Below are 27075 nucleotides of genomic sequence, written 5' to 3' on the forward strand. Positions count from 1 at the left end.
CAACTCATGTCTATGGTTAGGAAACTTAACCATCTCTGATTAACGAGCTAGTCGAGTAGAGGCATACTACTGACACTATGTTTGTCTATGTATTCACACATGTATTATGTTTCCGGTTAATACAATTCTAGCATGAATAATAAACATTTATCATGAAATAAGGAAATAAATAGTAACTTTATTATTGCCTCTAGGGCATATTTCCTTCAGTTTCCCACTTGCACTAGAGTCAATAATCTAGTTCACATCACCATGTGATTTACACCAATATTCACATCTATATGTGATTAACACCCATAGTTCACATCGTCATGTGACCAACACCCGAAGGGTTTACTAGAGTCAATAATCTAGTTCACATTGTTATGTGATTAACACCCAAAGAGTACTAAGGTATGATCATGTTTTTGCTCGTGAGAGAATTTTAGTCAGCGGGTCTGTCACATTTAGTGCCGTATGTATTTTGCAAATATTCTATATCTACAATGCTCTGCACGGAGCTACTCTAGCTAATTGCTCCCACTTTCAATATGTATCCAAATTGAGACTTAGAGTCATCTGGATCGGTGTAAAAGCTTGCACCGACGTAACCTTTTACGACGAACTCCTTATCATCTCCATAATCAAGAAACATTTCCTTAGTCCTTACTAAGGATATTCTTGACCGCTGTTCAATGATCTAATCCTAGATCAAAATTGTACTCCCTTGCCAAATTTAGAGCAAAGTATACAATAGGTCTAGTACAAAGCACAACATACTTTATAGAACCTATGACTTAGGCATAGGTGAATGACTTTTTATTCTCTTTCTATTTTCTGCCATGGTCGGATTTTGAGTCTTACTCAACTTCACACCTTGCAACACATGCAAAAACTCCTTCTTGGACTGTTCCGTTTTGAACTACTTCAAAATCTTATCAAGGTATGTACTCATTGAAAAATCTTATCAAGTGTCTTGATCTATCTCTATAGATCTTGAGGCTTAATATCTAAGTAGCTTCACCGAGGTATTTCTTTGAAAAACTCTTTTCAAATACTCCTTTATACTTTCCAGAAAATTCTACATTATTTTCGATCAACAATGTGTCATACACATATACTTATCAGAAATGATGTAGTGCTCCCGCTCACTTTCTTGTAAATACAGGCTTCACCACAAGTCTTTATAAAACTATATGCTTTGATCAACTTATCAAAACGTATATTCCAACTCCGAGATGCTTGCACCAGTCCATAGATGGATCACTGGAGCTAACACATTTTGTTAGCACCTTTAGGATCGACAAAACCTTCTGGTTGCATCATATACAACTCTTCTTTAAGAAATCCATTAAGGAATGTAGTTTTGACATCCATTTGCCAGATTTCATAAAATGCGACAATTGCTAACATGATTCAGATAGACTTTTAAGCATCGATACGAGTAAGAAAATCTCATTGTATTCAACACCTTGAACTTTGTCAAAAACCTTTTTCGACAAGTCTAGCTTTGTAGATAGTAACACTACTATCAGCGTCCGTCTTCCTCTTGAAGATCCATTTATTTTCTATGGCTTGCCTATCATCAGGCAAGTCAATCAAAGTCCACACTTTGTTCTCATACATGGATCCCATCTCAGATTTCATGGCCTCAAGCCATTTCGCGGAATCTGGGCTCATCATCGCTTCCCCAATGTTCGTAGGTTCGTCATGGTCAAGTAACATGACCTCCAGAACAGGATTACTGTACCACTCTGGTGCAGATCTCACTCTAGTTGACCTACGAGGTTTGGTAGTAACTTGATCTGAAGTTACATGATCATCATCATTAACTTCCTCACTAATTGGTGTAGGCATCACTGGAACTGGTTTCTGTGATGAACTACTTTCCAATTCAGTAGAAGGTACAATTACCTTATCAAGCTCTACTTTCCTCCCACTCACTTCTTTCAAGAGAAATTCCTTCTCTAGAAAGGATCCATTTTAGCAACAAATATCTTGCCTTCGGATCTGTGATAGAAGGTGTACCCAACAGTTTCCTTTGGGTATTTTATGAAGATGCACTTCTCCAATTCGGGTTCGAGCTATCAGGTTGAAACTTTTTCACATAAGCATCGCAGCCCCGAACTTTAAGAAACGACAACTTTGGTTTCTTGCCAAACCACAGTTCATAAGGCGTCGTCTCAACGGATTTTGATGGTGCCCTATTTAAAGTGAATGTAGCTATCTCTCATGCATAACCCTAAAACGATATTGGTAAATCAGTAAGAGACATCATTGATCGCACCATATCAAATAAAGTGCGGTTATGACGTTCAGACACACCGTTAAGCTGTGGTGTTCCAGGTGGCATGAGTTTGTGAAACTATTCCACATTGTTTTAGCCGAAGGCCAAACTCGTAACTCAAATATTCATCTCCACGATCAGATCACAGAAACTTTATTTTCTTGTTATGATGATTTTCCACTTCACTCTGAAATTCTTTGAACCTTTCAACTATTTCAGACTTATGTTTCATCAAGAAGATATACCCATATCTGCTCAAATCATCTATGAAGGTCAGAAAATAACGATACCCGCCACGAGCCTTAATACTCATTGGTCTGCATACATCAGTATGTATTATTTCCAACAAGTTTGTTGCTCGTTCCATTATTCCGAAGAACGGAGTTTTAGTCATCTTGCCCAAAAGGCACGGTTCGCAAGCATCAAATGATTCATAACCAAGTGATTCCAAAATTCCATCTTTATGGAGTTTCTTCATGCACTTTACACCGATATGACCCAAACGGCACTGCCACAAATAAGTTGCACTATCATTATCAACTTTGCATCTTTTGGCATCAATATTATGAATATATGTATCACTATGATCAAGATTCAATAAACCATCAACATTGGGTGTATGACCATAGAAGGTTTTATTCATATAACCAGAATAACAATTTATTCTCTGTCTTAGATGAATAATCGTATCACAATAAGAATGATCCAATCATATTTATGCTCAACGCAAACACCAAACAACATTTATTTAGGTTCAACACTAATCTTGAAAGTATAGGGAGTGTGCGATGATGATCATACAAATCTTGGAATCACTTCCAACACACATCGTCAGTTCACTCTCAACTAGTCTTTGTTTATCCTGTAACTCCTGTTTTGAGTTACTAATCTTAGCAACCGAACAAGTATCAAATACCCAGGGGCTACTATATACACTAGTAAGGTACACATCAGTAACTTGTATATCAAATATACTCTTGTTCACTTTCCATCCTTCTTATCCACCAAATATTCAGGGCATTTCCGCTTCCAGTGAACATTTCCTTTGCAGTAGAAGCACTCAGTTTCAGGCTTTGGTCTAGCTTTGGGCTTCTTCACGGGAGTGACAACTTGCTTGCCATTCTGCTTGAAGTTCCCTTTCTTTCCCTTTGCCCTTTTCTTGAAACTAGTGGTCTTGTCAATCATCAACACTTGATGCTCTTTCTTGATTTCTACCTTCATCGATTTTAACATCACGAAGAGCTTGGGAATCATTTTCGTCATCCCTTGCATACTATAGTTCATCACGAAGTTCCAGTAACTTGGTGATGGTGACTAGAGAACTCTGTCAATCACTATCTTATCTGGAAGATTAACTCCCACTTGATTCAAGCGATTGTAGTACCCAGACAATCTGAGCACATGCTCACTGCTTGAGCTATTCTCCTCCATCTTTTAGCTATAGAACTTGTTAGAGACTTCATATCTCTCAACTTGGGTATTTGCTTGAAATATTAACTTCAACTCTTGGAACATCTCATATGGTCCATGACGTTCAAAACGTCTTTGAAGTCCCGATTCTATGCCGTAAAGCATGGTGCACTAAACCATCAAGTAGTCATCATATTGAGCTAGCCAAATGTTCATAACGTCTGCGTTTGCTCCTGCAATAGGTCTATCACCTAGCGGTGCATCAAGGACATAATTCTTCTGTGCAGCAATGAGGATAAATCTCAGATCATGGACCTAGTCTGTATCACATCTTTCAACTTAGTTTTCTCTAGGAACACATATAAAACATAGGGAAGCAACAACGTGAGCTATTGATCTACAACATTATTTGCAAAATACTATCAGGACTAAGTTCATGATAAATTAAAGTTCAATTAATCATATTACTTAAGAACTCCCACTTAAATAGGCATCCCTCTAATCATCTAAGTGATCACGTGATCCAAATCAACTAAACCATGTCCGATCATCATGTGAGATGGAGTAGTTTTCAATGGTGAACGCCACTATGTTGATCATATCTACTATATGATTCACGCTCGATCTTTTGGTCTCCAGTGTTCCGAGGCCATATCTGCATATGCTAGGCTCGTCAAGTTTAACCCAAGTATTCTGCATGTGCAAAACCGGCTTGCACCCGTTGTAGATGAACGTAGAGCTTATCACACCTGATCATCACGTGGTGTCTCGGCACGACGAACTTTGGCAATGGTGCATACTCAGGGACAACACTTTTACCTTGAAATTTAGTGAGAGATCATCTTATAATGCTACCGTCAATCAAAGCAAAATAAGATACATAAAGGATAAACATCACATGCAATCAATATAAGTGATATGATATGGCCATCATCATCTTGTGCTTGTGATCTCCATCTCCGAAGCATCATCATGATCACCATCGTCACCGGCGCGACACCTTGATCTCCATCGTAGTATCGTTGTCGTCTCGCCAACTATTGCTTCTATGACTATCGCTACCGTTTAGTGATAAAGTAAAGCAATTACAGGGCAATTGCATTGCATACAATAAAGCGACAACCATATGGTCAGTTGCCGATAACTCTGTTAGAAAACATGATCATCTCATACAATAAAATTTAGCATCATGTCTTGACCATATCACATCACAACATGCCCTGCAAAAACAAGTTAGACATCCTCTACTTTGTTGTTGCAAGTTTTATATGGCTGCTACGGGCTGAGCAAGAACCGTTCTTACCTACGCATCAAAACCAAAACGATAATTCGTCAAGTTAGTGTTGTTTTAACCTTCTCAAGGACCGGGCGTAGTCACACTCGGTTCAACTAAAGTTGGAGAAACTGACACCCGCCAGCCACCTATGTGCAAAGCACGTCGGTAGAACCAGTCTCGCGTAAGCGTACGTGTAATGTCGGTCCAGGCCGCTTCATTCAACAATACCGCCGAACCAAAGTATGACATGCTGGTAAGCAATATGACTTGTATCGCCCACAACTCACTTGTGTTCTACTCATGCATATAACATCAACGCATAAACCTGGCTCGGATGGCACTGTTGGGGAACGTAGTAATTTCAAAAAAATTCCTACGCACACGCAAGATCATGGTGATGCATAGCAATGAGAGGGGAGAGTGTCGTCCACGTACCCTCGTAGACCGTAAGCGGAAGCGTTAGCACAACGATGTTGATGTAGTCATACGTCTTCACGATCCGACCGATCCAAGTACCGAACGTACGGCACCTCCGAGTTCAGCACACGTTCAACTCGATGATGTCCCACGAACTCCGATCCAGCAAAGCTTCATGGGAGAGTTCCGTCAGCACGACAGCATGATGACGGTGATGATGTTGCTACTCTTGCAGGGCTTCTCCTAAGCACCGCTACGATATGACCGAGGTGGAATATGGTGGAGGGGGGCACCGCACACGATTGGGAGAGATCAACAGATCAACTTGTGTCTATGGGGTGCCCCTTGCCTCAGTATATAAAGGAGGAGAGGAGGGGAGGGGTCGGCCCTCTCTATGGCGCGCCCTGGGGAGTCCTAGGATTCCCCCCTTCCATGTAGTAGGAGTAGGAGTCAAGGAAAGGGAAAAGAGAAGAGAAGGAAGGAGGGGGCGCAGCTCCTCCCCCTAGTCCAATTCGGACTAGGCCTTGGGGGGGGGTGCTCAGCCTCCCCTCTCTCTTTCTCCTAAAGCCCAATAAGTCCCATATACTCCCCGGCGAATTCCCGTAACTCCCCGGTACTCCGAAAAATACCCGAATCACTCGGAACCTTTTCGATGTCCGAATATAGTCATCCAATATATTGATCTTTACGTCTCGACCATTTCGAGACTCCTCGTCATGTCCCCGATCTCATCCAGGACTCCGAACTACCTTCGGTACATCAAAACACATAACTCATAATATAAATCGTCACCAAACATTAAGCGTGCGGACCCTACGGGTTCGAGAACTATGTAGACATGACCGAGACACATCTTTGATCAATAACCAATAGCGGAACCTGGATGCTCGTATTGGCTCCCACATATTCTACAAAGATCTTTATCGGTCAAACCGCATAACAACATACGTTGTTCCCTTTGTCATCGGTATGTTACTTGCCCGAGATTCGATCGTCGGTATCTCAATACCTAGTTTAATCTCGTTACTGGAAAGTCTCTTTACTCTTTATGTAATGCATCATCCCGCAACTAACTCATTAGTCACATTTCTTGCAAGGCTTATAGTGATGTGCATTATCGAGAGGGCCTAGAGGTACTTCTCTGAAAATTAGAGTGACAAATCCTAATCTCGAAATATGCCAACTCAACAAGTACCTTCGGAGACACCTGTAGAGCACCTTTATAATCACCCAGTTACGTTGTGAAGTTTGGTAGCACACAAAGTGTTCCTCCGATAAACGGGAGTTGCATAATCTCACAGTCATAGGAACATGTATAAGTCATGAAGAAAGCAATAGCAACATACTAAACGATCAAGTGCTAAGCTAACGGAATAGGTCAAGTAAATCACATCATTAAAGTCATGAAGAAAGCAATAGCAACATACTAAACGATCAAGTGCTAAGCTAACGGAATAGGTCAAGTAAATCACATCATTCTCCTAATGATGTGATCCCATTAATCAAATGACAACTCATGTCTATGGTTAGGAAACTTAACCATCATTGATTAACGAGCTAGTCAAGTAGAGGCATACTAGTGACACTATATTTGTCTATGTATTCACACATGTATTATGTTTCCGGTTAATACAATTCTAGCATGAATAATAAACATTTATCATGAAATAAGGAAATAAATAATAACTTTATTATTGCCTCTAGGGCATATTTCCTTCAGTATCGGGGGGTATGAACCATAGAGAAGTTGGAATACAGTAGGTTTAACAGCAATATAAATAAAGAATGAGTTCATTACAGTACCTTGAAGTGGTGGTTTGTTTTCTTGCACTAACGGAGCCTATGAGATTTCCTGTTGAGTTTTGTGTTGTGAAGTTTTCAAGTTTTGGGTAAAGATTTGATGGACTGTGGAATAAGGAGTGGCAAGAGCCTAAGCTTGGGGATGCCCATGGCACCCCAAGGTAATTCAAGGACAACCAAAAGCCTAAGCTTGGGGATGCCCCGGAAGGCATCCCCTCTTTCGTCTTCGTCTATCGGTAACTTTACTTGGAGCTATATTTTTATTCACCACATGATATGTGTTTTGCTTGGAGTGTCTTGTATGATATGAGTCTTTGCTTTTTAGCTTACCACAATCATCATTGTTGTACACACCTTTTGGGAGAGACACACATGATTCAGAATTTATTAGAATACTCTATGTGCTTCACTTATATCTTTTGAGCTAGACAATTTTGCTCTAGTGCTTCACTTATATCTTTTTAGAGCACGGCGGTGGTTTTATTTAGTAGAAATTATTGATCTCTCATGCTTCACTTATATTATTTTGAGAGTCTTTTAGAACAGCATGGTATTTTCTTCGGTTATAAAATTAGTCCTAATATGATGGGCATCCAAGTTGGGTATAATAAAAACTATCATATAGAGTGCATTGAATACTATGAGAAGTTTGATTCCCTATAATTGTTTTGAGATATGAAGATGGTGATATTAGAGTCATGCTAGTTGAGTAGTTGTGAATTTTGAGAGATACTTGTGTTGAAGTTTGTGATTCCCGTAGCATGCACGTATGGTGAACCGTTATGTGATGAAGTCAGAGCATGATTTATTTTTTGATTTGTCTTCCTTATGAGTGGCGGTCGGGGACGAGCGATGGTATTTTCCTACCAATCTATCCCCCTAGGAGCATGCGTGTAGTACTTTGTTTTGATGGCTAATAGATTTTTGCAACAAGTATATGAGTTCTTTATGACTAATGTTGAGTCCGTGGATTATACACACTCTTACCCTTCCACCATTGCTAGCCTCTCTTGTGCCGTGCAACCTTCGCCGGTACCATACGCCCACCATATATCTTCCTCAAAACAGCCACCATACGTACCTATTATGGCATTTCCATAGCCATTCCAAGATATATTGCCATGCAACTTTCCACCGTTTCGTTATTTATGACACGCTCCATCATTGTCATATTGATTTTTGCATGATCATGTAGTTGACATTGTATTTGTGGCAAAGCCACCTTGATAATTCTTTCATACATGTCACTCTTGATTCATTGCATATCCCGGTACACCGCCGGAGGCATTCACATAGAGTCATATTTTGTTCTAAGTATTGAGTTGTAATCTTGAGTTGTAAGTAAATAAAAGTGTGATGATCTTCATTATTAGAGCATTGTCCCAAGTGAGGAAAGGGTGATGGAGACTATGATTCCCCCACAAGTCGGGATGAGACTCCGGACTTTATGAAAAATAAAAGAGGCCAAAGAAGCCCAAATAAAAAAAAGAGGCCAAAGAAGCCCACCAAAATAAAAAAAATGGGAGAGAAAGAGAGAAGGGACAATGTTACTATCCTTTTTCCACACTTGTGCTTCAAAGTAGCACCACAATCTTCATGATAGAGAGTCTCCTATGTTGTCACTTTCATATACTAGTGGGAATTTTTCATTATAGAACTTGGCTTGTATATTCCAATGACGGGCTTCCTCAAAATGCCCTAGGTCTTCGTGAGCAAGCAAGTTGGATGCACACCCACTTAGTTTCTTTTGTTGAGATTTCATACACTTATAGCTCTAGTGCATCCGTTACATGGCAATCCCTACTCACTCACATTGATATCTATTAATGGGCATCTCCATAGCCCGTTGATATGCCTAGTTGATGTGAGACTATCTTCTCCTTTTTTGTCTTCTCCACAACCACCATTCTATTCCACAGATAGTGCTATGTCTATGGCTCGCGCTCATGTATTGCGTGAAAGTTGAAAAAGTTTGAGAACATTAAAGTATGAAACAATTGCTTGGCTTGTCATTGGGGTTGTGCATGATTTAAATACTTTGTGTGATGAAGATAGAGCTTAGCCAGGCTATATGATTTTGTAGGGATAACTTTCCTTAACCATGTTATTTTGAGAAGACATGATTGCTTTGTTAGTATGCTTGAAGTATTATTGTTTTCATGTCAATATGAACTTTTATCTTGAATCATTTGGATCTGAACATTCATGCCACAATAAAGAAAATTACATTGAGAATTATGCTAGGTAGCATTCCACATCAAAATTCTGTTTTTATCATTTACCTACTCGAGGACGAGCAGGAATTAAGCTTGGGGATGCTTGATACGTCTCCAACGTATCTATAATTTTTGATTGTTCCATGCTATTATATTACCCGTTTTGGATGTTTATGGGCTTTACTATACACTTTTATATCATTTTTGGGACTAACCTATTAACCGGAGGCCCAACCCAAACTGCTGTTTTTTTGCCTATTTCAGTGTTTCGCAGAAAAGGAATATCAAACGGAGTCCAAAGGAATGAAACCTTCGGGAGAGATCTTTTTGGAACAAACGCAATCCAGGAGACTTGGAGTGGACGTCATGAAGCAGCCGAGGCGGCCACGAGGGTCTAGAGCACGCCCTAGGGGGGTGGGCGCACCCTCCACCCTCGTGGGCCCCTCGTGGCTCCACTAACCGACTTCCTTCACCTATATATACTTGCATACCCTGAAAATACCGTGGAGCACTACGAAACCCTATTTCCACCTCCGCAACCTTCTGTACCCTCAGATCCCATCTTGGAGCCTTTTCCGGCGCCCCGCCGGAGGGGGAATCAATCACGAAGGGCTTCTACATCAACGCCAAGGCCTCTCCGATGAGTTGTGAGTAGTTTACCATAGACCTTCGGGTCCATAGTTATTAGCTAGATGGCTTCTTCTCTCTCTTTGAATCTCAATACAATGTTCTCCCTAATCTTCTTGGAGATCTATTCGATGTAACTCTTTTGAGGTGTGTTTATCGAGATCGGATGAATTGTGGGTTTATGATCAAGTTTATCTATGAGAAATATTTGAATCTCCTTTGAATTCTTTTATGTATGATTGGTTATCTTTGCAAGTCTCTTCGAACTATCAGTTTGGTTTGGCCTACTAGATTGATCTTTCTTGCAATGGGAGAAGTGCTTAGCTTTGGGTTCAATCTTGCGGTGTCCTTTCCTAGTGACAGCAGGGGAAGCAAGGCACGTATTGTATTGTTGCCATCGAGGATAAAAAGATGGGGTTTATATCATATTTCTTGAGTTTATCCCTCTACATCATGTCATCTTGCCTAATGCGTTACTCTATTCTTATGAACTTAATACTATAGATGCATGCTGGATAGCGATCGATGTGTTGAGTAATAGTAGTAGATGCAGAATCGTTTCGATCTACTTGTCACGGACGTGATGCCTATATACATGATCATACCTAGATATTCTTATAACTATGCACTTTTCTATCAATTGCTCGACATTAATTTGTTCATCCACAGTAATACTTATGCTATCTTGAGAGAAGCCACTAGTGAAACCTATGCCCCCCCCCCCGGGTCTATTTTCCATCATATAAGTTTCCGATCTACTTTATTTTGCAATCTTTACTTTTCAATCTATATCATAAAATATCAAAAATATTTATCTTATCTTATTATCTCTATCAGATCTCACTTTGGCAAGCGGCCGTGAAGGGATTGACAACCCCTTTATTGCGTTGGTTGCGAGGTTCTTGTTTGTTTGTGTAGGTACGAGGGACTTGCACGTAGCCTCTTACTGGATTGATACCTTGGTTCTCAAAACTAAGAGAAATACTTACGCTACTTTGCTGCATCACCGTTTCCTCTTCAAGGGAAAACCAACGTACTGCTCAAGAGGTAGCACGTGCCCTCACTAAAATAGAGCACGAAGAAACCTGCGGCGACACGGAGCTCCTCCTCCTTGGTGGCGATCTGCTCCTTGAGCTCCCGGTACTTGCCAAGGAGGCGGTTGAAGGCGCCGACCCGATAGGCGTCCAGTTGCTGCAAAAAGCGGCGATTAATACAAAGACGACATTCCAAAGATTGGACCCAACTACTACGTAGTTGGCCCGAACCTTGGGGGCTACACCCAGTGGGTGCGCTAGCGCGCCCCCACAAAGAAGAAGCTGCAAAGAAAGAAATATCACAAGGCGGAAAGGGAGCTTACCAACACGGCGCGCTCCAGCTCCCGCGTCTGCTCCCCCTCGACCTAGGCGAAGGCTTCGATCCGGTCCATCCGCCCATGCAGACGGCGGCTAACAGCGTCCATCGCCGCCTCCTCCTAGGTCTGGGGCCCGAAGACCACGGCGGCCCCGCCCCAGGCTGGCTATGGCACGGCGGCCCGACGCCCCCCTGCCCTGGGCACCAGGGCATGTTCTCCGCCGGCCGCTCCCGCCGCGGCCGGCACCTCCTCCGACGCCCTCTCCGGCGCTGCCACCGACCTGGCCGCCGGGGCGGCCTGCGACACCACCGCTGGCTCGACAGACGGGGTGTCCTGCAGTGTCACCACCTGCGGCGCATCCTCCGACGCCCCAGGCGCCCCCTGCGACGCCATCCGTGGCACCTCCTCCAAGACGACGTCGCCGCCGCCTCCTTTGACCTCCGCCCGCTCGACAACGTCGACCCGCGGTGGGGTGTCGTCCTCCACCTCCACGACCTCCCGGTCGAGGTCCACCATCTCAGCCCGGCCTCCTTGGCCGCGCTCCCTCACTGACGACGGCTCGAAGACCGTCGCCACCACCATCGTTCCCTCCGTCATCTCCCGCCACGCCGGCTCCTCGCCGGCTCGCGCCCATGTCGCCGCAGCATCGGTCCAGGCCCGGACCGATGCCGCCTCCAGCTCCACCTCGGTCCGGTTCCGGTCCTGCCAGGCCAAACCTTCGGCGTCGGTCGGGTCCAGGCCGAGATCCGGATCTGCCGAATCCTCTTCCTCGTCCCGGTCGACGGTGCCGGACCGGCTCCTCTGGAACACAGCATCCTCAGCAGCCACGGCATCGGCCGCCGCCCTCGCCAGCGTGATCGGCGACCTGAAACCCAAGACAAAATGAACAACGAGCAGGGCCGACTCGGCTACTCGGATGCAACCAAAAGAAAAACTCACCCCGACAACACCGGGACGGCGGCCCTCGCCGGCCTCTCTTGCGCAGTGTCGCGGCTCCTCTTGGCGGCTGGCCTCGCGCCTCCGGCCGAGTCTGCCGTGCACTTCATGGCCGGAGGCCGTGGCGCGATGCTGTCCTTCCCATGCGGCCGGCTCGGCGCCGGCCCTCCCCGCGATGACTCGGCTCCGCCCGCGTCGCCACTTCCTCCGCCCAACGCCACTGCGTCAACGGTTTGCATCAGTATCGTCCGCGTCACGTCATGCCCAACAACACAAGGAGCATGAAAAAGAAAGCAAAAAGCAAGACTTACCCATGCGGCGCCCTGCACCAACGTTGGCGTCCTCCTCCTCCCCTCCGTCGTGGGCCGCGGGCTCCTCCGACGCTGCCCGCACCACCTGCGATGGAGCCCGCGCGTAAGGGTGCCGGATAGCATTCAGAAGCACCTCCCGTGTTGTGTCGGGACGGATGAGAAGATGCGCAACAGCAAAATATGAAGACCAGAGACTCACTAGGGGCGCCGAATTCGAGTGGTTGTACGGCGGCTTGCCGAACCGCCAGTGGTCCCTCAAATTGGCCGTGGAGATGTCGTTAACCTGGCGCACAATCTGGTCCATCGCTAGGCGCGTGGCCGCCAGGCGGTTGGGCTCTTGAAGGCCGGTCATCTCGCCGATGAGGCAGCTGCGCTGCTACAGCAGAAGAACCCGGCGCATAATGAAGGCGGCGATGAGGTCGGTGCCATTGAGCCCCTCCCGCACCTTCATCACCAACACCCGCTCACAGAGATTGAGGATCTCCTGCGACGGGTGCCTGGGGTAGTAACCCCAGTTCATCTTCGCCCGCGGCGGCGTGATGGTGAACGCCGACAGATTGATGTGATCCGTGCCAAGGTTGTAGACGTAGAAGAAAGAATTCTGCCATTTCTTGGCAGAATCCTCCAGCAAAATCTTGGGGCAATCAGCGCCCGACCGCTTTGAGATGACGGCTGCCCCATAGTCGGAGAACTTGCTAGCCGTCGGTCCCTGCTGCTTCAAGGAGAAGAAGCGCGCCCAAAGGTTGATCGTGGGCTCGACCCGCAGGTACCCCTCGCAGAGGGTGACGAAGCCCGATAGTTGGATGATGGGGCTGGAGCCCGAAGAACTCCAGGAAGGTGCGGAAGAAGGCGCTCACCGAAAGCCCAAACCCGCACTTGAAGTGCGGGAAGAAGACCATGCGCTCGGTGCCCTGGGGTAGCGGCCTCTTCTCGCCCTGCGGCAGGCGCACGGCCACCTTTGTTTCCCCCGGCAAGCCCTGGGTGGTGCATCGGCGGTGATGGTCGAGCCCATCCATGAGCCCGACGGCAGCGCCATCGATGAAGATGAGAGGAAAGAAGAAAGATGGATGGCGATGGAGCTCTGCTCGAAGCGGCAACATCGCAGCGCGGAGGTCACAAGAAGCAGATGAAGGATGAAGAGGCAGGGGAGCGTGAGCGAGAATGATGTCCGCCCCCTCGCCCTAATTTATAAGCTCGGGTTTGAACGTGGGGGAGTGGGATCGTTTGCACTCGCCTTTCCCACTTCCCCGCAATAAGTGCGCACGTACGCAGGTAATAACTTCACGGGAAAGAGCAACCAACTTGCGGACACTGCAATAAATCCACGTGCGTGGGCCAAGGGCACGCGGTGGCGGGCCCCATCACGTCGTCTAGTCTCGTCATGCGCGTGGCCTGTCAGGCCCCTCCAACTTCCAGGCACCATGTGGCGCCCGCGCGAAGCCTGAGGGATTTCCCCAAGATTTGATGGTCTCTCCAGTTTCCCGCCGCTGCCGAGATGCCGCAATCAAGTTTCCAAAAACCGGCACACAGTGGGTGTTGCCGGACCCGGCGGTCGTAGGATTCGCCTCTTCAAAGGGGGAAACTGCGAAGGCCCTCCCATCCGAAGACGGCAGACCTTCACAGCTTCGGGGACTACTATCGGGGGGATGAACCCCGGGCAGGCAACGGAACCCGAATCCTTTTCAAAAACAACGGGGCCAGCATCGCCCCTCAAGCCGGCCAACGCTTGGCCTGGTCGCTCGACCCGGCCAGGCCCCTCAACCCGGCCGAACTCTCCGACCCGGCCAAGCTCCTCGACTCGGCCTCGACAAACAGCGCAAGGCAGCCAAACCCATCACACCAAGGCTTCCCCAACAAGCTAGCTCCACCCCTGGCGTATTCCTCAACCCAGCCATGGGTCAGCTCCCGTCCCATCCAGGCCGTACGACGGGACGAGTCTTCATCCACCGATGACCAAGGCAACAGTGCCCCGCCCATGCCTCTGGTCAGCCGGAGCGTGGTAACAGTGCCCCTCACCTGCCCGCTGAGCAAGGCCGGCGTGGCAACAGTGCCCCATCATCACCACTAACGCCAGCAAGCGGCAACCTGACGGAGCACCATTGTACCCGACCCGACTCGGCCACTCCCTAACGACCGACAAGACAGCGAATAGTCCCCCTAGGCACGCATGGCCCGCACCTAGGGGAACCTGGCGAACCACAGGCACCCGGCGGGTCCTAGCCCCGGGTCCCCAGACGCTGACGACCCAGCCCTACGGCCTTGTAACATTACCATTGTACCCCTAGGGGGTTGGCCTATAAAACCCCCCAGGAGCCCTCGCGTATACGGGCAAGCAGTAAGCACTCAGGAAATAGCCAACCGATCAGTAGAACACACCTAGGGAGAAGGAGCAGCCTAAGCCTTGGCTTGCCTTCCTTCTTCCTCCATACAGCTCTAGGAGCAACCTTGTACCATTGCATATCAACCACACTCGGCAGGACTAGGGGTGTTATCTCTCCAGAGAGCCCCGAACCTGGGTATGTCTTGCATCCCGCGCTCGCTCATGCCAACCCCGCCTCTGGAGCCCACCAGTGCCCTCGAGCCTCCTCCTCTCTTTGCCATCCCATGGCATCTGCCGTGCGCCCACCACGACAAATACCTAACCATCTTGTGCCACATGAAGTAGAACTTGAAGGAAATATGCCGTACAGGAAATAATAAAGTTGTTATTTTATATTTCCTTATTCATGATAAAGGTTTATTATTCATGCTAGAATTGTATTGATCGGAAACTTAAATACATGTATGAATACATAAACAAATACCGTGTTCCTAGTAAGCCTCTACTAGACTCGTTGATCAAAGATGGTTAAGGTTTCGTAACCATAGACATGTGTTGTCATTTGATAACGGGATCACATCATTAGGAGAATGATGTGATGGGCAAGACCCATCCGTTAGCTTAGCATCTGATCGTTCAGTTTTATTGCTATTGCTTTCTTCATGTCAAATACATATTCGTTCGACTATGAGATCGTGCAACTCCCGGATACCAGAGGAATACCTTGTGTGCTATCAAACGTCACAACGTAACTGGGTGATCATAAAGATGCTCTACATGTATCTTTGAAGGTGTCTGTTGAGTTGGCATGGATCGAGATTAGGATTTGTCACTCTGAGTATCGGAGGGGTATCTTTGGGCCCTCTCGGTAATACGCATCATAAGAAGCCTTGCAAGAAAAATGACTAAGGAGTTAGTTGCGAGATGATGTATTACAGAATGAGTAAAGAGACTTGCCAGCCATGAGATTAAACTAGGTATGCAGATACCGATGATCGAATCTCGGGCAAGCAACATACCGACAAACAAAGGGAATTACGTATGTTATCATAAAGGTTCGACCGATAAAGATCTTCGTGGAATATGAAGGAACCAATATGGGCATCCAGATCCCACTATTGGTTATTGATCGGAGAAGAGTCTTGGTCATGTCTACATCATTCTCGAACCCGTAGGGTCCGCACGCTTAACGTTCATTGAGGATATAATATTATATGAGTTATGTATGTTGGTGACCGAATGTTGTTCGGAGTCTCGGATGAGATCACAGACATGACGAGGAGCTCCAGAATGTCCGGAGGTAAAGATTGATATATTGGTAATAGTGTTTTATCTTCAGAAAGGTTCCGGAATTCACCGGAAGGGGTTCCAGTTGTTTCCCAAGATGTTTGGGTACGAGAACACTTTATTTGGGCCAAAAGGGAAAGCCCACGAGGCTTTTGGAAAGTACAAATGGGAGTTTTGCGGAGAATAGAGGCTAGACGCCAGGGACCCTGGCGTCTGGGCCCAGACGCTCGGAACCCTGGCGTCTGGCCCTGGAGTCCGAGAAGGACTCTTGCCTTTCGGGAAAAACCGACTTTGAGGAGGCTTTCACTCCAAGTTTCGACCCCAAGGCTCAACAATAAATAGAGGGGTAGGGCTAGCAACCAAGACACATCAAGATTCACCAAGCCATGTGTCGGCAACCCCGTCCCTCTAGTTTCTGTAGTGCTTGGCGAAGCCCTGTGGAGATTGTTCTTCATCACCAACCATCACCACGCCGTCGTGCTGCCGGAACTCATCTACTACTTTGCATCTCTTTCTGGATGAAGAAGGCAAGGACGTCATCGAGCCGAACGTGTGCTGAACACAGAGGTGCCATACGCTCGGTACTTGATCGAGACGGATTGTGAAGGTGTACGACTACATCAACCACGTTGATAAACGCTTTCGCTTAGCGATCTTCAAGGGTATGAACATGCTCTCCCCTCTCGTAGCTATGCATCTCCATGGATAGATCTTGCGTGTGCGTAGAATTTTTTTTGTTTTCCATGCAATGTTCCCCAACAAAATTGTGTAGCTCGGGCACACGATTAGTCTGCAAAATGCGTTGTCATCCACACCAAAACATTCAAGGAGGGAAATGCACTAACAAGATTAATTAAAACTTAAAAACATAATATAAAAAACCTAGATCTATTGCTCGTCATCCTTGTCCCCGTCGCTGACGAGGTCGATGTACATCGGAGGCGAGCATGAATATGGCTGCGCTGGTGTAGTGTCACGGCCTCTGATACGCGGTGGCGTAGCAGGCGCTTCATGCTCCTCCTCCATCTCGGGCATACCCGCGAACATGGACGCCCATGTCCATGTCTGGCCCATGAGCCCTTGTAGTGGTCATGGCTCCGGTGGCGATGCAAGGGTGCAGCCTCCACCGCCGATGCGTGGAGCGCCAGTGGCAGGTGATGCCACTGTGAGAGCTCGGCCAGCTCGGAGGCCTAGAGGACCTACTTGACAGCCTCATTGTCATTATCCTCCTTCACCATCGGCGGCTCGTGCGTTGGAGCAAGCGCGCGCACACGAGCGACGACCGATGGTGCTGGTCGTGTTCATCGTAGAACCACGTATCCCAAAGGGGCGAGTCCTCCATGAATGTCGGGTCGTGGCGGAGGTCTTCGGGAAGTAGATCGCGATGGCGGCGGACCTCTAGCACCCAGGCGCGATCAGAGGCTAGAACAATCGGTACTGGAACCCTTTCTGGGTTAAAATGCCAGTCGTTTGGCAGGTGCACGGGGATGACCCTCTCCAAGTTGCGAACGGGCACGTACCTGCGATTGCGCACGAGCGTCGTAGCCCCCGGCGACATCACGGTGAAGGGTGTCGCGTGACGCCGCCTCAAGGAGGAGCCGGCCTCGTGGTTGTGTGTCCCGACCATCCAGTTCCACGACATTTGCATCGACGGAGTAGGCGGTAGCTACGGTTTGATTGTCGGGATGCGCGCGGGGGAGGGGGGCGGAGAGTGGTGCGGATGGGAGCCCCCCACACGCGTCATTTTAAAAGGACCAACTTGTGCTTGTTGGGTGATTGACGCATGGGCCCAGGGCGGACACCGGACGGACGCATGGCGCATCCAGCTGTTATCTGTGTGGACGTAAACCCGATCCAAATTGGGGGCGTATTTGTCCCCCACGAACACAAAACAAATAGAATGGCCAAATATGTGGCAGTGTTGGGCCATGATTTGTGCCCATGCTGAACCAAAAGGATGCGAGCATGCGAGTGAATGAAATGCGTTCCCGCATTGGAGTTTCCCTTATAGCTCGATAGATAAAAAAAGAATCATCAAAATGCTCCAAACTCACAAGACCACACCGATCAATCTAGGGCGTGTTTGGTTGCCCGCATCGAGCCCAACCAGGCCCGAACGGGAAGGAAGAGGCCTGTTTAGTTGCCTGGTTTCACTGTTGGGCCTGCATCGCATGCTTCTCAAAGCAGCCCACAGCCTGGCTCGCTGGAAACGCTCGGATCGGCAGTTTCTTGTGAGCCAGGCTGAGTGCGGCGCGAGGTCGCACGGGCGCGTGCGAGGCGAGGGAGAGGGGGGATGGCGGGAGATGGAAATCTGGCGCGCCGTCCCGGTGCCAAATCTATGCTCACCCTCTTTCACTCGCTCACCCATAGCCACTGCGCCCCTTTCTTCCCTACTGCCTCACCACCGGCGGCAGCTGCGATTTCAGATCTGCACTAGAGGGGGCGGTGGTGGCGGCGAAAGAGCCGGCGGCGTTTGTAGCAGATCTGTTGCTCCCCTTGCTGTTGGCCACCGTCTGGTCGACCTTGTCTGTGCCATGGCTCCCCCTAAGCCGTCCTCGTCTCCGATGCCGGTAAGCAGCACCCCATCCCCCTTTGTTAGGTCGGTGGTTAGGCCGTTAGGCTAGGTGTAGGACCGATTACCCATTGAACGAATCGTCGATGTCGACTAGGTTATGGACGCACGGATGAGGCTGATAATTCAGGCAACATCACTGATTAGTGTGGTTTAGGCTTGGGTCATGTTCATGCACCAGAGAGTTGTTCGTCATGCTGGGAATCCTTCGATCCACTATGGTCCATTGTTTATCCGGGAACAGGAGAGGATCCAAAATCTAAACTACATCTACAACTGCAATGACGTCGAGGCTCTGTGGATGCTTCGAATGAAAAGAGCACCATTTTCCAGGCTTGTCGAGACCTTCAGGAGCAGGGGGCTGCTACAAGATAACATCAACACCAGTGTGGAAGAGCAAGTGGCCATGTTTCTCCATGTTGTTGGCCATAACCAGAGGTTCAGGGTCATTCACAACACATTCAGGAGATCAATGAAGACCATCTCTAGGTACTTCAAGCAGGTGCTTTTTGCTATTGGGGATCTTAGAGGAGAGATGATCAGGAGACCATCTGGCCAGACTCCGCCCAAGATTCACAGAAGCCCAAGATGGTATCCATACTTCAAGGTGAGCATTGACAATATACACTTTTCATGGCTTGATATGCTTGTATTGTTCAAGTTGAGCACTAACACATGCTTGTGATGCCATTTTTAGGATTGCATTGGGGCAATAGATGGTACTCATGTCACTGCTAGAGTTCCTAGGTCACAGTCTGCAGCATACACGGGGAGGAAGCACTACACAAGCCAGAATGTGCTTGCTGTTGTTGACTTTGATCTGAAGTTCACATATGTGTTGGCTGACTGGGAGGGGTCAGCGCATGATGCTAACACTCTCAGTGACAACATGAGTCGACCTGATGGGATCAACATCCCCGATGACAAGTTCTACCTTGAAGATGCTGGCTATGCATGTCGGCCGGGTATTCTTCCACCCTTCAGGAAAACCAGGTACCATCTCAACAAGTTCTCTGTTAGGAACTATACTAGGACTGCACAGGAGCTGTATAATCTCAGACACTCCAGCCTTAGAGTAACTGTTGAGAGGGCATATGGAGCTCTGAAGAATAGGTTTAAGATCCTGGATCAGAAGCCATTCCACCCATACCCCACTCAGGTTAAGCTTGTTCTTGCTTGTTGCATTCTGCATAACTGGATCCTCCAGATGAACACATGCCTGAGGAGGAAAATGTCGAGCCTAACGGTGTTGTTAGCTCCGGCCATGGTGTGGAAGCATTTGTCAATGACGCTTGGAAGAACAAAAGGTTGGAGTGGGCAGAGGCAATGTGGCTTAACAGAGGTCAGTGCAGGATTTGAAGAAGAGGAAGAAGAACAAGAAGCAGCAGCAGAAGCAGAAGAAGAGGAAGAGGAAGATCTGGTAGCAGCAATACCGATGAACTATCCCCTATTTAGCCAATGGCTCTTAATAATTTTAACTGTCATTTGATAGTAGTTAGAGCATCTCCAATAGATGGTCCAAATGTAAAAATAACTTCACTGTTCAAAAAAATTGTAAAAATAACTAACTTTTGGACCGTCTGGGGCAAAAACGCTGCTCCAACAGACGGTCCATATGCAAAAAAATTGGACCGCGGCCTCCTCGTGATGTAAAATGCAACACCTCGCGATGAAAATATACATCGCGAGATGCATCTGGTCCAAAACCAGCCGCCGCCCGCGAACCCCCAACCGGCACTTCATTTTCGTTCCCGCCCGCGCCCGTCCGCCCGCTCGAAGAACAGCCGGCCGGAATCCGCCGCCGCGACTGCCCAAAACCTCGCCGTCGGTGCCGCCACCACCCCACATCCCCTTCGCCGCCCTCCGCCGCCGCCGCCCTCGCCCCCGTCGCCTCCCCGCCGCCGTTCGGCCGCCGCCGAATCGGGTGGCAGCCGGCGCGGGATTCGGCCCCTCCGACGGTCCGGCTGCCGCGGTAGGCCTCCGTCGGGTCTTAGGCTGCCGCCGACCTCCTCCCGTCGGCCGTGAGCCTGTCCACGGCCGTTGCGCCGGCCGCACGATTGCCTCCCCGCCGCCCTCCGCCCGGCTGCCGAACTAGTCTTCGCCGCCCACCGAGCTCCTCTTGGCCGGCCTCCAACCTCATTTCTTATCACCGCCGCCATCCGGAGCCGACCGCAGCCGTCAGTAGCAGCCAATCCAACCGGCGGCCATCTTCTTCCACAGCGGCTGAACAGCAGCCGGGCGGCTGCTGGCCGGTTTTGGACCATGCATTTGGACCATCTATTGGAGTTGCTATTTTGGACCATGAATTTGGACCATCTGTTGGAGTTGGCCTTTTTTCGAAGCTTCAAAACACATTTTTTGGCGGTCCAAAATTTACATCTCCGGTTTTGGACCGTCAAAATTTGGACCAACTATTGGAGATGCTCTTAGGATGAACTGACATTTGTTTAACTAGCTGGCACTATGTTCAGATTGTGTGTGGCAAGGTCACCACTAGTTAGAAGTGATGACAACACCTTACGCAGGTTGCAACCAAACATCATGTCATATGTGCGCCTGATGCAATGCAGGCAACCAAACGCCGGGTCAAAAATGGTTGTCTCATGCACCTAGGTACATGCAGGCAACCAAACTATGTGCATCTGGGTTTTTTTTTTGCCTGCATCCCCTCAAACTGGCTCACTAGAGCCAGGCTCGCCGGGCCAGACTCGATTGACAATGTAACCAAACACGCCCCTAGCTACCCATAGGCACTCCACGCACACAAGCTACCCATAGGCACTCCACGCACACAAACGAAAGGAAGACCACCGTCGAGATTGTATGAAACAATGGTCGTCATCTCTCCAAGCAAGCGACTTCGACTTCGCTGCATTTAACCTTACGGCCAAAACAGCCTCTCGAAGGCCACGCCAACCTATGCCAAACTACCGACCACATGCATCAGTGGCGAGTCGGCCCCGATTTCAAAGACGAGCAATGAAGAAGAAATATGCAAGGATTGCACCCGTGGAGCCACTCGGACCACGGTACATCAGCTCCAACTTCAAAGCAACGAAACAAGAGGAAAAATATCCGACGAACGTTCGCATGATTTAGATCACACAGATGGCAGTTTCTGAAGAAATTTGCCCAAAAATAAACAAACTAGCATGCCCTAACACTAAAATACCACCTCCACTAACACTAAAATGCCATCCGTTCGCAAATGCCACGGTCGTTGGATATTGTCATTCCGAAACAAAGCCCAGAGACATGCAAACACGCTTGAGCCGAACACCAAACCATGCTGCGACTAACACCACAAAATCGACTGGTTCAAATATAACCTCGAATTGCATATAAGGCAAACAATGTGCAGAGAGTTGCGACGGCAACCAACGGTGAGTAGGATGCCCTTCTGACCCTGACTTCTAGCACTAATCTATAGTCAACACAAGTTCACCCCATTGGCTAGAAAGAAGAAAAGACTCCCAAGAAAAAGAAAAAGAAAATCATTTCAGGTTCACAAAACAGACCAAGCCCAGGAGTACAAAGGATGTTACAACGACGACGGGCAATCAGAAGATCACTAAACCAAGTCTAATGCATCGAATCGGTCTTGAGGGTTCCTTCTTGGACAACCATGCTCTTGTCAAAAACCACCTTCGACCTGAAACAATCAGAAGAAGTGATATCAGGTAAAATATAACAAACTCTATTTGCTGAAAGCCCTAAAGGAAAGTAGACAGCACTTAAATTTAACATTTAAACTGCCATACGAAAAATCTATTATGTTTAGTGGTTAGCCACGATCAGACAGCTGGTCTATCTCCCCTGGAAGAAAAAAAAACAGCCGGTCTATCATTTGATACAAAAAAGTAGACTGGTTATGCGAGAACATTGTCTGTGTAGTTCTGTAGCATCTCTTCATAGCCCAAGCAATAAGTAACAGACCAATTCACCTATTATGGTTGGGACTTGGGAGTGCCATGTGTTCAAACCGAAACTTAAGTAAGCTCTATGTAATAATGATATTTTTTACACCCTAATAAATCAAAACCATGTGGTTTGCAATAGAACAAACAATGGCACCCCAGAGAGTTTATACGCTTACTAACCGTGTGAAGCTAACCACTGCAGACAGAAGTAAGAAGAGTCATCCATTTCATACAGAAGCTGCACCACAATATTTGGATAGTGAAACCCTATGTAAGTGGCAAACTGACACCACATAGCACAAGAACACTGAATCTGGGCACTATCACTATAGGTGGCCGTGTGCTCCTACTAGGCTTCTTAGTGATTAAATTCTCAGTGTGGCCTATCAGTACACTTCATTGATTTGGCTATATCTTCGAACAAATGTTGTAGTAAGGTTTGGGCTACATGCGTCTTTGATGCCGAGGCCAGGGGTAATGGAAGCTTCTATTTTCTTAAAAAAAATCACCAACTATGTATCACCCAGGAACACCATGTGCATGACAGCAATCATTTGAATATTGTTAGTGCAAATCATTCACAAGTTGATGATCTAACTGACACTTTTCTTATTTATCAAAACCCCTTAATGAACATCCTCAAAGAAACCTCACGCATCACGAATATCACATGAACTAAAACATGAGATCAGTGCATGTAATACTCCACAAAATGTGAAATACTGACAGTACTTTGAAACATAAATACGAAGTGCAGATTTTATCAATATGAAACAGTGACAATAGCACCAAGCAGAAGCTATTCAAAAATGATGAATATCAAGAACTTTCATGCTTACCATATTGCAAACCAAAACTCTGATCAAACAACTATCATGCATGATTTGCATTGCCTTTTAGCTCAAGCTCTAGCTCCTGGTGTCTTAGCTGAAGTTCCAAACGCTTCTGCTGAAGCATCATTTGTTCATTCTCCAATGTCATCCTTTCAATTTCCCTGTCCTTCTTCATCCTAAATCTCTCCCACTTGAGACGTTGTTTTGCCACTTCCAGTTTTTGTTCTTGGGTGTGCAAGCGATGTTTCTGAAACTCTATTTGTTGTGAAGTCAAGTCCTTCCGCGCAAAAGACAAGTTGGCTCCACCTGGAATAGCATTGTTGATACCCAATGTGATGTCATGAGGATTGAACCTCCCACTAACACCGTTTGAGCTTGAGGTGACAAAACCCACATCACCATGATCCACCGCACGACACATTCTTTTATTCATGTAAGAATCCCTCAAGTTGGTATGAACTGTTTGATGCTCTTCGTCATGCTCCTCGTAATCAGAATCTGCACTCTGCTCACCCTCTTCAGGATCTGCACTTGCATCCCTCCTCAGATCATGCTCCTCTTTACATCTAAGAGCAACCTGTAGTGAGTGCTGAAGTGCGAGATCTTCAGGTAAATTGACACGGTTGTTGTTATGATATGAACACATCTGCTCATAGAATAAGTGCTTAGAGTTCAATATCTTCCTTGCATCTTCTTTCATCTTATCAGAAAGATGATGCATGCTATCAAGAAGTGCTGGATTTTCCACAACATTGCAAGCAGTACCACGACCAAGGATATCTGTAAGCCTTTTATATCTCTTGTTGAGATCATTGAACTTATCCTCGCACTGCTGTGGTGACACACTGCAGCCTCTTTCGCCCATGACCTTTGATATTGCTTTCCATTTGCCCTTCTTCTGCACTATTGCAATGTTCCTCCTTCCGCCTTGATCCGCCCCAGGATCCTCCCCCGTGTAGGATGCTGCGGTAATCAAAAGTTTAACCATGGAACCTGTCCACTTCATCCGATGCCATGCTGAACCCTTCTTGCCTTTGTCATTCTGGGTATCAGTAACATCCTCGGTCATATCATGCTCCTCATCACTGATGGAGTCCTTAGAGTAATGACTGTGCTGGTGGTGATCCTTTTTTTCATGTTCTCCAAATTGAAATCCAGGGTTATCACGTGCTGTAGCCCTGTTGATAGGCATTGCAAAACTCCCTAGCATCTGAGATTGGTTGAATAGCTGTTTTCCTGAGCTTGAAGCATGCATTTGCATGGAGTTACCGTGCACATTCAAACTACTATAAGGAATTCCTTGCATCATGTTTCCAGTAGGTAGGTTGCTGCCTTCCATTTTCTCAAAAAGATCACTCAGGTGGTTGTACCTCTTGTCAATACCATACAAAAGGTAGAGGAGGTGTCATATGTCTTCACTTCAATATCACCCTGCATAGTAAGTTTGGAGAAATTATTAAAGTCCCAGCCGGAAATGTATATTTGCACAGCTGTATATTTTTCAATGTTGCTGAACAAAATAGATAGAGGTTGAATTTCATCAGGAACACCTAAATAAAAATACGATAAGGTACTCTCGAACACACTCGACTGGCACATCATGTGATATTGAATATACTAGCATTGTGCAAATGCAACCCCGATCTCCGGGCTGGAACGGCAATAATCGCAAAAGCAGTTAAAATGAGCTCTGGAACACTTAAAATACAGTACAACCAGAACGAACAATAACATTTGCAGGGATTTGTCACTGCGGTAGTAACTAACAACTAATCACTGGTGCTAGCAAGTGTCATGGTATTTCGTAAGGGAGCTATGCACTTATTGACAGCAAATTGGAACTCAATGCTTAAGCGGGTAATCGCTGAGCATCACCAACAGTTCCCCTTTCCCGTAAAAAATTCTGCTTTTGGGGGAGTTGGGCCCAAAAAAAGTGCTCCAACAGTTCCTGTAAAAGCGGTTTTTTAAGGGACCCCGTATAATCAGCCCAACTCCCCCTCCATCTAGGGGGAGATGGCCCTTCCCCTAAACATTCCCATAAAACTGCCACGTCAGCACGCTGCAACCGCAATCCGTCGCGCTGCCACCCCACCGACGACGACACCGACCATCGCCGTCACGCCGCAAACCGTCGCCGTCACGCTGCCGACCACCCGATCCGCTGTCCACCGCCTTCGGAGCCCGCCGTCGCCGCTGCGCCACCGCCAAATACCATTTTTAGGGGAAGATTTTTACCGGAACTGCAAAAGCAGCTCACCTGTCAACCTTCCCTAGATTATATGGACACCCCGTAAAACCATATTAGGTTTTTTTTTACATGAACTGCTGGTGATGCTCAGAAGAAGCACTGACCGACACTACCAATCAAATAACCACCGAATAGTACCCATTTACCCAACACACCAAGCATCCAATTCGCACGGACGAGCACGCGCCCACGATTGCGGTGCAGGGCATAATCTCCGGGCAAAACTGCATCGCCTGGAACACCGCAAATCATACCTGCGCCGCAAGATCCAGCACAGGTCTGACTCCTCCCGGGGGCAAAGGGGAAGATTAAACGTAGCTCCGAATTCATCCAGGATTTTTAGCTACACGGCGGCACCACGGACAGCGTATCGGACTGACAAACAAGAACAGAAATGGCCGGGGATTTTTTTTTCTTCCCACAAAACAGGAAATAATTGCCCTGCTGCGAAAAGGAAAAGGGTGGGAGAAGAGCTCACGATTGGGTTCTGGCGGCGGCAGGAGGAATCGCCGGGGCTCGAGGGAGGGTTGACAGACACTCTCCCACCTCCAGCCTTCCAGGGTCCAGCTCTCCCCCCCTCTCTCCCTTTCTCCTGGTCGTCGTGGGTGTGTGCCGAACAGGAGGGGACTTAAAAAAAAGGAGGAGTGTGCTCTACTGGCCGGCTCAAAGCAAAACGCTGCCGTGTTGTTCTGTACAGGTGGAATTCGGTGGGCCGTCGATGACCGGTGGGGCACGACACAGCGGGTCCTAGGTGTCAGCCACTCAGCGTCCATACGGCTGCGTGAAGTTGGCCGGTGCGTTGGTGTGGCGGTAACGGAAGGTTCCGGAAGCTCCTGAAAGTTGACTTGTGAAATCAAAATTAATGAGTATGCCACTCGAGAGTATATCCTTTCCTAGAGCACGAGAAAATTACATATTTAGAGCTTCTAGAAACTGGCCCCACACCCCCTCCCTCTATGTTCGGTCGGACAACCCAGAGAGGAGGGATGGCGCACAAGGACAACAGCCGACGAGTGTGCTCTACTGGTTGGCGTGAAGCGGAACGCTGCATGTTGTTCTGTACCGGTGGAATTTGGTTGGTTGTTGATGGCAGGTGGGACACGACACATTGGGTCCTGGGTGTCAGTCACTAAGCGTCCATTTAGGTTGCGTGTAGTTTGGTAGGTGCGCTAGTGTGGCAGGAACGAAAGATCCTGGAAGCTGGCTCGTTAAATCAAAATTAGTGAGTATACTATGCCACACCAGAGCATGTCTTTCCCACGAGCATGAGAAAATCACATATTTA

General features: G+C 47.5%; 1 protein-coding gene across 1 annotated transcript; it reads right to left on the bottom strand.

The window, feature by feature from the left end:
- Window positions 1-22085: 22085 nt before the first annotated feature.
- Window positions 22086-26483, bottom strand: LOC123091444 (uncharacterized). Its single transcript, XM_044512952.1, has 3 exons — window positions 26269-26483; window positions 23549-24973; window positions 22086-22441 (listed from the first exon to the last, which is right to left on the bottom strand). The coding sequence occupies exon 2, from the start codon at window positions 24879-24881 to the stop codon at window positions 23583-23585; it is 1299 nt and encodes a 432-aa protein (XP_044368887.1). The 5' UTR covers window positions 24882-24973; window positions 26269-26483; the 3' UTR covers window positions 22086-22441; window positions 23549-23582.
- Between the last annotated feature and the right edge of the window lie 592 nt (window positions 26484-27075).

Source organism: Triticum aestivum, chromosome 4B, assembly GCF_018294505.1.
Source record: "Triticum aestivum cultivar Chinese Spring chromosome 4B, IWGSC CS RefSeq v2.1, whole genome shotgun sequence".
Taxonomy (NCBI): Eukaryota; Viridiplantae; Streptophyta; class Magnoliopsida; order Poales; family Poaceae; genus Triticum; species Triticum aestivum.

Bases quoted from the DNA above. Each gene is read 5' to 3' on its own strand.
- LOC123091444 (XM_044512952.1), bottom strand. From the start codon at position 24,881: ATGGAAGGCAGCAACCTACCTACTGGAAACATGATGCAAGGAATTCCT.